Source organism: Sciurus carolinensis, chromosome 13, assembly GCF_902686445.1.
Source record: "Sciurus carolinensis chromosome 13, mSciCar1.2, whole genome shotgun sequence".
In the NCBI taxonomy this organism is placed as follows: Eukaryota; Metazoa; Chordata; class Mammalia; order Rodentia; family Sciuridae; genus Sciurus; species Sciurus carolinensis.
In genome coordinates, this window is record NC_062225.1 from 16,479,462 (window position 1) to 16,492,320 (window position 12,859).

General features: G+C 43.8%; 1 protein-coding gene across 4 annotated transcripts in view; it reads right to left on the bottom strand.

Annotated features, from left to right (window-relative positions):
* Window positions 1–12,859, bottom strand: part of Sh3rf3 (SH3 domain containing ring finger 3) — a 347,565-nt gene that overhangs the window by 51,787 nt on the left and 282,919 nt on the right. For all 4 annotated transcript variants that reach the window (XR_007104739.1, XM_047523201.1, XM_047523203.1 and 1 more), the window contains exon 7: window positions 10,618–10,859. Coding sequence is in view for 3 of the 4 variants with exons in the window: in XM_047523201.1 (XP_047379157.1) it covers window positions 10,618–10,859 (242 nt within the window). In the remaining variant the exon portion in view is untranslated. The remainder of the gene's footprint in view (window positions 1–10,617; window positions 10,860–12,859) is intronic.

The window sequence follows — 12,859 nt, forward strand, 5'->3', positions numbered from 1 at the left end:
ACCTCACTGTTTAGAAGAGTAGGGATTTCCACTACTTTCCGGTCCTCCCTCTATCATCTTTCACCCACTTCTCAGTGTACTGCAATATGTATTTTTGCTCCATCACTTCATCAGATATTATCTGGATAAAAGGTCAATTGACACCAAATTTAATGGACATTTTCTGTCTTGAGAAAAGTGGCCATTGATATTGTCTACCTTAACAATGATATCACCAACTTCATCACTGAGCTTCGTAATAAGCATGAAATCAGTGTTAGTCCTCCAAATTTGTTGCTCCTCTACAAGGCTATCCTAGGTCTTTTATGGCCTATATGAATTTGAGAACCAGATTGTCAATTTCTACAAAAAAGTTGGGTGGGAACTTGATTAGTACTGGAGAAAAAGGCTACTGGAGAAAATGCTATTCCACAGCCTCTCGGTTTTCCCTCTCGGTTTTCCACTGAGTTTATGGGTCAATTTTTGGAGAATAAACATATTAACAACGTTGAGTCTTCTCACTCACAAAATATATCTCCGTACCTATTTAGATCTTCTTTCATTTCTCTTAATGATGTTTTGTAGTTTTAAGTTATAGAAGATGTATAACTTAATTATACAAGATGTATAACTTAATTTCTATTTTTTGATGCTATTAAGTTTGGCATATGTTTTTAAAATGTTGGTTTCCAGTTGTTGATTGACAGTACAGCAATTCCTTGGTATCCATGGGGGACTGGTTCCAGGACCCCCCATGGATACCAAATTGCAAATGCTCAAGTCTCTTAGAAAGTGGTGTAGTATTTACCCAGAGCCGACATACATCCTACCACATATTTACAAACATCTATAGTTTACTTATAGTACCTAGTACAATGAAAATGTTATGCAACTACTCATTATACGTATCATTTAGAGGAATGACGACAAGAAATGTCTGTACATGTTCAGCACAGATGCAATTCTAAAAAATATTGGTTTTTGTAAAAATATTTTCTGCACTTCTGAAATAACCATATTATTTTTTATTTTTTATTTTGTTAATAAGGTGAATTACATTGATTGTTAAATGCTAATCCAACCCCACATTCCTGGAATAAACCTTACTTGGTCTATCATTTTTCTTATTTATTGCTATATATTTGATTTGCTAAAATTCTGTTTAGAATTCTTATGTCTATGTTTATAAGGGATAGTAATCTCTGGTTTTATTTTCTCATAATGTCTGTCTGGCTTTGACCTTTGGGTAATGTTAGTTTTACAGAAAAAGATAGAAGTATTCTCCCACTTTTCAATTTTCTGGAAGAGTTACCATAGAATTCCTAAAATTTCTTCCTTAATTATCTTATATAATTAGCTGATAAAGTTACCTGTACCTGGAGTTTTCCTTGTGAAAGGTTTTAAACTACTAAGTACATTTATTTACTAGATATAGGATTATTTAGGTTATTCAGATCTTCTTAAGTCTGATAATTTATGTCTTTCAATGAACATTTGAATATGCCCATCTCATCTAATTTGTTGAATAAAAATATTTAATAATAATCCCTTGTTATCTCATAGAATCTGAAGTGATGTCACTTCTATTATTTCTGGTTTTGATAACTTGCATATTTTCCCTCTTTGCTTTATCCATCTAGCTAGAGGTTTATCAATTCTATTATTGATCTTCTCAAAAAAAGAACCACATTTTGGTTTCATTGATTTTCTCTATTGTTTTTCTATTTTATTGACTTCTGAATTCAACTTCTTCTACTCCCTTTGCTCTTTTTTATTCTAGTTTCTTCAAGTAATAGTTGAAACCACGGATTTGACCCCTTTTCTTGGTTTTCTATCGTGGGAGTTTAGTGCTATGAATTTCCTCCTGAGCATTGCTTTAGTGACAATCCACAAATCTTGATATGCTGTGTTTTCATTTCATCCAGCTCAAAATGCTTTCTGACATCTTTTTTGATCCATGGTTTATTTTGAAGTATGCTATTTAGATTAACATCTGTAATAATTTGTGATATTGACTTCTAATTCAATTTCATGTTTAGGGAATATATTTTGTGTGACTTGAATCCTTTAATGCATATTGAAATTTAAATGTGATGGCCCAGAATATGTTCTGTCTTGGTAAATATTCTATGTGCACCTGAAAAGAGTGTGTATTTTGATGTTGGGTGGAAAGTTCTCTAAATGCCAAAGGTCCAGTTGGTAATAGAGTTATTCTAGTGTTCTATATTTTTACCAATTTTCTGTCTACTTGTTCTATTAGCTATGAGAGAGGTATTGGAATCTCTGTGATTTTGAATTTCTCTCTCTCCTTTCTGCTTCATCTGTGACTGCTTATGTATTTTTGAAGTTGTTATCAGTGTATAAACATTTAGAATTGTTATATCCTTTTAATTAACTGACCCTTTACCATTATGAAATTGGTTTTTAATCCTTAATAACATTCTTGGTTATAAATCCTTCCCTGTATGTTATTAATATAGCCACTCTAGCTTTCTTTTGATTAATATTAACACGGAACATTTGATCCTCATTATTGGCAGATTTTATATTTGCAAATTCTCCTCCTAGCTCTAATTGATTTATCACTCCCAAGTTAATGCCTATCGTGCTTTTCATGGTCATTTTCAGACAGGTGCAGAGTGGGAAAAAATTTGAGTTGCCTGACATGCATTCTCCCTCCCAGGTGAGGCTGAACAAGGTGACTCTGCTTTTTTGTTTCACTCTCAGATATGACCGGAGGATGAGCAGAGGGGACAGTGAAGTGGAGGGCAGTGTAAGAAGCCCTGGCTCCCGGGCTGGTTGAGCAGGATTTGAATCCCAGCCCTTGCATCTGTTAGCAGGGCTGCTTCAGGCTGCTCATTCGACACATCTGAACCTTGTTTTTGCTTTTGGGAAATAAAGAGACTCAACGAGGATGAGATTGTGATCTGTGTGAGAGGTGTGTACACACACGTGCAATTCCACCTCAGAGCAGTTTGGTGTTCACTCCGTCAGTGTCCATGGTAACTATAAAATGTGGAAAGCAGTATGGGGATTCCTCAGAAAACTTGGAAGGGACCCACAATTTGACCCAGCTATCCCACTCCTTAGCCTATACCCAAAGAACTTAAAATCAGCATACTACAGTAACACAGCCACATCAATGTTCATAGCAGCTCAATTCACAATAGCCAGATTGTGGAACCAACTGAGATGCCCTTCAACTGATGAACGGATAAAGAAACTGTGGTATATATACACAATGGAATATTACTCAGCCATGAAGAAGAATAAAATTATGGCTTGCTGGTAAATGGATGAAGTTGGAAAATATCATGCCGAATGTTTTATCTGATAAATGGATGATGATACATAACGAGGGGCGGGGGTGAGGAGAATGAAGGAACTTTGGTTGATTAGAGGAAAATGAGGTGGGAGCGAGTGGGGAAAGGAAAGATAGAATGAGACAGACAGTATTACCCTATGTATATGTATGATTACATGAATGGTGTGACTCTACATTGTGTACAACCATAGAAATGAAAAGCTGTACCCCATTTGTGTACAATGAATCAAAATGCAGTCTGTAAAAAAAATTTTTTAGATGTAACTACTGTGAATAACGGATGTGTATAGCCCGTTCCATCCTTTTTCTTTAGTCTTTGTGTCTTTAGCTGTAACTTATTAAAGTATGCTTCTTATTCATAGTACTTAATTTTTTGTTTGTTTTTTGTTGGCTTGCTTTGAATAGCTGAAAACCTAACCCCAGTTCAGCGTGGGGTTATTTAGTCCATCTGCACTGTGATTCCTTATGATCAGTTATCAACCTGTCAACCTACCACACGTTTTCTCTTTGTTCCCCTTCCTCTTTTTTATCCTTTCAGATTTATTGCATATTTTATGATTTGATTTTATCTCCTCTGTTAAATTATTTCCTATAACTCTTTGTTTTCATATCTAGTGGTGGCTTATACCTTTAATTTATTACAGTCTACTTACCAGTGAGTCCATAACTCCTCCCCTATAGTAAGGAACCTTATACTAGTATACAGTACTTCAATTTCTTTCCTTCCAATCTCTGTGCCTTTGTTATCATATTTTTTATTTTTACATGTAAAAGTCTTAAATCCCAAACTTCATTGTTTTAATTTTTTTATTTAAAGTTCTTTGTATTTTAAAAATATTTAAATAATAATTTAAAAATCTTATCTATTTATTTATGTAGTTATCACTTCCAGTGCTCTTCATTCCTTCATTTAGGTCTGTATTTCCACCTGGTATCAAGTTGCTAAAGAACTCTGTTTTACATTTCTCCAAGTGTAGATCGACTGAAGAGGAAAGAGTTGAGCTTCACTAGTTTTTACTTTTTCTTTGAAGGATTTTTTTTTTTCTGGGTACAAAATTCTAGGTTGACAGTCCTTCTTTCAGTTATTCCACTGTTTCCTCACTTACAGTATTCTCGACGGAAAAATCTACCATCTTCCCTGTCATTCCCCCTACTTTTTGTGACCTATTATAAAAGGTTAATCTGGCTTAAGATTTTATCACAGGTCTTGAACCATTTGATTATCATTTGCCCTACTGTTGTTTTCTCCATGTTTCTTGTGTGTAGGCTCACCAGCTATCTTTGAGCTGTGAGTTTGTGGTTTTCATTGAATTTAGAATAATTTTGTTCATTATTTGTTTAAAGCATTTTCCTGTCCCATCTCTTTCTCCTCTATTTTGGGGTCTCAAATTGCACATACATTAGGCTCCTTAAAGTAGCCCATTGTTAACTGACAGCTCTGTTCATTTAAAAACAATCCCTATTATCTCAGTTTCAGTTTTCATAGTTCTTATTGCTATATCTTCAAGTTCACTAATGCTTTTTTCTTCAGCAATGTCTAAGTTGCCATTAACTCCATCCAGTATATTCTTGATCCCACATTCTGTAGTTTTTGTTTCTAAAAGTCTGATTTGGGTCTTTTCAATATTTTCCAGTCTCTACTTAACTTTGTGAATATATGAAATGCAATTATAATAACTTTTAGTGTCTTTAAAACTACTAATTCTAACATTTTAGCTTTTGGTGAGTTTTGAGCAATTATTGATCTCTTCATTGTGAGTAATATCTTCTTGCTCCTTTGCATGCCTAGTAATTTTTTATTGGATATCAGACTTTATGATTTTTCTGTTGTTAAGAGCTGGAGATTTTAATATTCCTATAAATATTCTTGAGCTTTGTTCTGGGACACAGTTAAACTAATTGGAAACAGTATGAGCCTTTTGAGTCTGACTTTTAAAATTTGTTAGGTGGGACTGGAGCAGAGCTCAGTCCAGGGTACGTTGCCCACTACTGAGGCCATGTCCTTCTGTGCAGACTACTTAATGACTTGTGAATTGACAGAGTTTTTTTTTTTTTTTTTTTTTTCCTTTCTCAGTCTGGCTGGTGGGAACAGGCGCTATTTCCAGCCTGTGTGTATTCTGGGTGCAGTTAGTGCTAATCCTTTCTTTCCTTCTTTTTCTGGCTTTGGGTATTTTGCTCTCATGCATATGCTGATTAGTTCTCAACTGAATACACAGCTCTCTCTCTGAGCAGCTCTCTCCTCTCTGGTCCTCTGTCCTGCCAACTCCAGCTATCTGTTATGGCCTGCTGGGCTCTACCTGCGCCACAGCCTGTAAGTTCCTTGGGGATCACTGTCCTTGGTTGCTAATATCTTCAAAAATTGTTTTATATACCTGCCTGCTTGTTTGTTATTTCAGGTGGGACGGTATCTTGTCCTCATTATTTCTGCTTGGCATGAGCAGGAGTCTAGCTTGATATTCCAAAATCAAAACCCTGACTCTACCTGTTACTTAAAGTCCTTTAATGCGTCCACTGCCCTTAGGATAGAAACCTAAATTCCTTGACATGGTCTAGAAGACCATCATGACCTTCCCGTCATACCTCGTCGGCCTCATCACCAGCTTTTCTCTGTTCTGCCACGCTGACCTGACTTCCGTTTCCAAAGGCACCTGGCCTCTGCTGGCCTGGGGGTCGCTCATGTGCCTTCACCCTCCCAAATGCTCCTTTTGTCCCACCCCGCCCACTGCTGCATGCTGTGTTTATCCATCTTTTAGATGAAAAGTAGAGCTTATCTTTGCAGAGAAAGGATCATCAACACTGGACTGCTTCTTCCGCACTTGTTTTCAGCCACATCCAACTACAGAGTCACCTGTAGGAACCACCCTCTTCTCACTGCCGTGACTTTGCCTTTGCTGGTTCCTCTGCCTTCAACGCCCTCCCTGCTTGGCCTGTTTAGAGAGTTCCTAACTGTCCTTTAAGGTTCCGGGCATTATCACCTCCTCTCGAAAACCTCTGGTGCACCTCCTCCCATCCGCCTGTCCACTCTCCTCCCCATCTCAGTGAACTCCCCCTCCCCCATGCGTCCTGTACCCTGCCTGTGCCGCCGCCACGGCACTTTTCAAATTCTATTTCGGGAATTTGTTTCCTTGTCTTTTTCTTCTGGCTGGGGCAGAACTGGGGGACTCTCTGGGTTTCTCTGTACCTCCAGACCCTCTCGGAGCACTTTGAATCTAGCTCTTTTTGGGGTGCTGTTTTTGGCTGCAGGAGCACTTGCCCCTACTGACATAAGCATATAAGCAACATAGGCCCTTCGTCAGGCCCGCGCTGCCCTTGGAAAGGGGCGTGACATTAATCAAGTAGAACAAATCATATTGGATGCCACGGCCAATGCAATTAAGCCTTTGTCAAACTGCCTGCCTTTGGCTGGAGATGAGAACACTGTGCAAACGCCTCCCCACTGCCAAGGCTGGGGTCTGCTGAAATGGGCAATTACTGCAGCGAACAATCCATTACTTGTACTGTCAACAATGTTTTCTCGCTCTCTAAATGCAGAATGAAGTGGAAAATGCTGTGGGAATTCAGTGGCATTTAATTTACTGATATGCCTCAGCAGGAGCCACGCTCTTACCTGGTCGTGACAGCGACAGCATGGGGACAAGCGTGAGGCTGGGATGCACCGGGGGAGCCGTTTAACCATCTTGTGCCTCACTCTCCCTGTATGTAAAATTAAACTGATGCAAGAGAATGCTTGTCACACCATCGTGGTTACTATGGTGATGGACGACTGAGACACGACACAGTGCTGTGCTGTGCCGAGCCATGCCAATTTCTTTTGATACTGCTTGTTATTGCATAGAGGGAGAAATGACTGGCAGGGATCCATTATCTTTTTGAATTGGGAAGGTTTCTAAGCCAGGCTTGGCATGGAAAGGCCATTATGCTGGTTATTTTGGGGCAGATAATCCAAGGCCACTGTGCCAGGATGCTCACACACCACGAGAAACAGCTCTGCTTAGGCTTTCCATGTCATGGTGCCCACAGGCAGTGTGGTGTGGCATGCTGGGCTGACTGGACGAGAGGTTTATAATCAGAAGGAACCTGGTCTGGGCCATTCGCTGCTCCTGGTCTTGCCCAGACTCCAGAAGCCACAGAGACCAGTGTCTTGGCATTCTCTGAGTAGTCTGGAAGCTCGGCTGAAGATCACTTACTACTGCAACAGCTGTACCCCAAACTGGAGGGTACCAGGGAACACTAGCAGATCCACTTAAACCATGACATGCCTGTCTGGGACGGGACAATAATATCTGCTACAGAGCACTTGAGGTAGAGACAATTACTTCTTTCCCAGGGCTCCACAGTCCAGGGTTGCAAAAACATAGGCCACATTCTGAGTTGATAAAATAAAAAAAGATACGCAGGAAAGATGAGTAGGATCTCTGTCTTGGTAGAGTTGGTCACGGAGGCTCTGCAACCAGGGTGGTGCTCGGACCACCTGTGGGACTTCCCAGGTGCCAATTCCACCTCTGCTGGACACCACCCAGTATGAGTTTGGACACCAGGCACCCAAAGTCTACCAGAATTCCACCCTGCACCCACTGATGATGCTGAGCACCAGGCACCCCAACTCTACCACCCACTGGAATATGCTGGACACTGGGCACCAAAAGTTCACCCTGACTGCCCCTGAAATGCTGGGTGTTTTTCTTTACCCCTGGAAGGTATCCATTTGGCATTCCATGCTTATTTTTCTGAATGTGAGCACGTGCAGAAGCATCACCCCCAGAACGGGGTCATGTGTCTTCTATCTTCAGGATAAGCAGAGTGCCTGCTACCACGGTGGCTGAGCCCATGGGGAGGGAGGTCATTTCCAATCAGCCAGAAGCCCAAGGCAACCCACTACATTTCTTGAAGCCACAGGTCTAAACCTGGTTCATCATCCTTCCCCATAAACCAGTTCCCTTCTGGTATCTTCCAAGCCAGAATATGCAATTATTTCTGTCTCAGTTAACCAGTCCGGGAACCTGCACCGGGCTTGGGTCCTCTGGTCTCCTTGAGCACCTCCACGCAGCCCACCTCCCAGTCACAGTCACTGTGCCTCTGGGATGGTTCATCATCCTGTGCCACTGCTGCAGTCCCTTGCAGGGTCAGGCTCCCTGCCACCTGTCACTCTCCCCAGCTGGCTCCCGCTTCAGGCCCAGGCTGCCCCATGCTCCTTTCTCCCTGTGCCATGGTGGTATGTGATAGTGTCACCCGCCGGCTTAAAATCCCTCAGAGGGTCCTCACTGTCTTGAAGAGAGAGTCAACCCTTCAGAATCTATGGTGACGATTTCTATTTACTTTTTAAGCTTCTCCTGCATTGAACGTTCTTACTCTCTAACAGAATGAAAACAGCCGCCACGGACTGAGCACATACCGAGTGCCAGGCTAGGCAGTCCTCACACCGGGAGGTGAGGGCTGCCTATGCCCCTGTGTCACAGAAGCGGGAAGCTGAGATGGCAGCAGTAACAGCGACCCTGGCATTAGGGCATCGTCTCTCTGCTGGCCAAGCTCAGACCCTCAGCCAGGCCTCTGCTTCAGTGGGGTACGTTCCAAGGTCTCCACTGGATGCCTCGAACCAACCTTTTCTTCCTGTTCATACCTACCTGTGATGAAGTTTAATTTACAAATTTGGCATAGTGCGAGGTCAACAATAGTAAATGATAATAGAACAATTAACGACATACTATTATAAAAACGTTGTGTGAATGTGGTCTCTCCCCTCTGTCCAAATACCTTACTGAACTGCGTTTGCCTTTCTCCTCGACTGTGGGTACCTGAAACCGCTGAGGCCACACTGTGGGTAAGGCAAGACTACTGTTCCTACAGCCAATAAAACAGACGCCTGCTTTGCCCCACTTGTGTTCACTGGACAATTCCTTTCCTCTTAAATGCGTCCTTTGTCATTTCCCTTGCCTGAGTGTTGCTTCGTTGCTTTTCCTGGGAACGCCCCTCTTCTGTGGAGCCTTCCCTACCACTTCCTTCCCCTGAGGCCCCACACATCCCCTCCCTCCCCAGTGCCCCCTGCTGTCCCTCCTGGCTGCACTAGGCTTCCCTGATAGTCAGTAAGCAAAACCCCAAAAGCAGGGAAGACATCCTATCAGTAGACAGGAACACGGAGTGCAGGGGACTGAACTGCAAGGCTGGCAAGCAGTCCACATCAAATTCAGGCTTTCCTGCAAGAGCTCGCTGGTCGCTGCTCTCCCCATGTAAGCCTGCACTGCATCAGCATGCGAGTGTGAAGGCAGGCCCCCTTCTTCAGGTTCGGAAGGACCCACAGGATGGCAGAGAGGATGATGAGCTTTTTTGAATACTCCCAACCCCTTGTCCCATCAGCTGTGACTCAGGAGCAAATGTCACCTCTGCTATGTCAGGCTTTGTCTGGACTTCTCACACTCAGGACGCTGCCTTCTGGAGGGCTCTGAATGGGTTGTGTCCTGGTTGACTAGTTTCCAAAGTACTGCAATTTATTGCTCCGAAGAACTTTCATTCTTTCATTCCCTCTGAGTTACAGTTGGAGAAATAGGGATGATTTCTGAGATGGTAGAGATGGGGTGGGAAGAGAAATTCTAGGTTACAAGCCCTGTCCTGGGTTACTTCCACTGCACAGCAACAGTATCACTGGTTTGGGAAGGTCACGGGACTCCTGGGAGCATTCTTTAAGCCTAGCTTCAGCCGTTCTTATTAGCCCAATGCTAAGCTTCCAGGAAACATGTGCTCACCTTCCTGACGCTTTCAAGAGCCACTCCATGAGTTCTTTTCATCTTAACCATCCTGAGGCCTAACTGGTTTTTCCTAAAGTTCTGTCAGCCTGTTGATGGACAATGCTGCCATAAAGGTGATAGGCCAAGGACCACCGTTCCTTCCAGGCTCAAAAAATTTCAGAAAGGGACTCCCCTGACGTGCTCATTACCAGTCCTGTCCTGTGAGCTGCTGCCCAGCTGGGGAATCCTGAAGGGCCTAGCAAATGGGGACCTCGGGGACCAACCCATAACTGCTTCACTGGGGAGGCGTCGCCAACATTAATCTTATTAGTCCATACGGTCCTTTTGCCACAGAGAAATGTGTAAATATTTGTAAATTCTTTAATCCATTTCAGCTGCCAGGATGGGGTAACATGATAAGTCAAGTGTACTTCCTGGAGCTCAGCAGACCTTAAGATTGTGATGAGAAATCACAACTCACCCCACTGTGGTTTACCAGAGACCTGGCCCAAAATATGTCTCATAATTTGTGTTCCAGAAAGCTCTCCTGTCAATTTCCCAGCAGGGCGAGAGCCTGGGAGTCTGTGTCCATACCTGTTGGGACGGTGCCCCGGGCCTGGCTGGCTGCCGGCTGGGCTGCATGCCGCAGACAGCTGCCTGCTGGTGGGGAAGCTGCCAGGTGCTGTGGCGTGGTGAGGGGCACGGCTGGCCTGGTGGCAGTGGCCGGGCTGCTCAGACTTCCACCACCAGGATGCATGGTGGTGGTCATCCCTTTGGCCAGTGGAGATCCTCCAAGCACATTATTCCGAGGTGGTCCAGCCCCTCCTCCAGGAACCCTTAAGAAACAAGCAGAATCAAGTCAGTGAGAAGGCTCAGATGAAATCAGGCCTTTGCCAGTGGCCCTTACCTACAGGTTCTGAAAGACGAAGGGGAAGTGGTCCGGGAAAAGTTCTAGTTCAATGGCAAGACAGCGCTTTAGCTGAAGGATGCACCCTTTATAACACCTTCATGGGACCAACTCCAAGGTGAATCCACAATAAATAGCAAAAAAAAGAACCCTAAGGAACACAGGAATGATCCAGATCACATATTTAGCACCAGAGTGTCTGCCTTGATTCATTCTAACAAACAGCTGTGCATCTGTGCAAATACAACCAGAAAAAGTGGATGACTAAGTCGCATCTCACAAGGCTCTGACACATCTGGCATGCAGTGGGGACACGATGCTGGCTCCTCTGGGCACGGCGCCATCTTGTTTCTGCTGGTTGCTGGGAAAGGGCACAGGCAACATGACTTCCTTCTGAGGATGTCAGGGAAACTGCAGCTTCGTACCAAAAATAGATGTCCTTTCACCCCACAGCTTCTAGTTGAAACCACTTCATATAAGGAACATGGCAACTTTGGAAACAGGGCTTTTAACCCTTTCCCTCTGCATGTATTTGTACTCAACCCACGCCCTGGCTCTGGGAGTGTGGGCAATGGCAGAATTTAGGAGCTTAGAAGGTTCTGTGGATTCTGTTTCATGGGAACCAGAAAGTCTTCAGTTTGCCCAGAGGCTGGGTAAACTTCTGTTCCTGTCCCTTTAGGATCTCACTCATGAGACAGCAGAAGCCACAGTGGAAGAAGACAGGCTCTGCAGAGCCCTCTACCTCTTTTGGGTCCTGGCCCATCTTCCTGTGGCATGGCACTACTGGGCTGGGACCTCCATTGGGGGAGAGCCCCCACAGCACCCAGGGAGGGCTTCTGGGCTTCTGCAGAGCAGCTGTAGGAGAAGGGCCTCCCAGAAAAGGGGTCACCTGGAAAGGAGCCACAGGGCAATGTGGTCCTGCCTCAGCCTAAGAGCCATCTTGAAACTCGCCTCTGCCTTGCAGCCCTGACAGCCAGTGCAATCCGTGAGTTTATAAATCACACTTGCGACTTCACATTTAGTCTTCTAAAACTAAATAGCCTGGGCTTTCATATTTGCAAGGTCATGTTACGGGCCTGAAGGCAGCTAATGCAGACACATCTTTAGTGGCAAGGTAAACCCCTCCTTCTGCTCTGGCAGCAGGATGGAAAGACATTCTCCAGTCAGTCCTTGTTTCCTTAGTGCAGAGTCTCATGCACCCTGAGGTCCCCACCTTGGTTTTGAATGAACTCTGAATCTCCTCCACAGTTACAAAGCTGCAAATCACTTCTAAATGTCAGATTCTCAGCCCAGAGCACTTTAGGATGGCTGGGGCAGATGCAGATGAGTGGATCCTGGTCTGTGTATAGAGGGCTGGGCCTTCACCTGTCACTCTGACCTCTATCCTGATAAGGTATCAAGTTTCTGCTGGGTGGTTTTGACAATTTTCCTAAAGAATGGTGAAATCAGAGAAGGTATAATTCCTGGTGGCAGAGGCAAACTTTTCTGCTTGGTGGTGAGCTGTGGATCCCACAGGAGAAGTCTGAGCCTATGAGATACTAACCCAGGGGCTCCTGGTGATTTCTTCTCTGAGAGAGAGGAAAGGACTCCAGGGAGTGACCTCTTATTATCAGTTATGAGGGTCAGAGCTGGAGGGACTTTGGCTTAATGGTCTCCCTGGCTCTGAGCTGCTTCACACCTGGATAAAGACCAAGAGGGCTCAAGGAAGTAAGTGACTGATGAGATGCCCAAGCCAGCCTCGAGCTCAGGTCACCCCAACAGTTCCAGTTTCATTGACCAGCAGACGTTCCCATAAGAAGTGCCTGGCACTCTGGGAAGACAGTCCTTAGAATAAAAGTTTGATCAGTGCTACCAGATTCCACTTATTTACTCAACCTACATTTATCAAGCACCTAGTATATGCAAACAGTATACCAGGTGCCCACAATG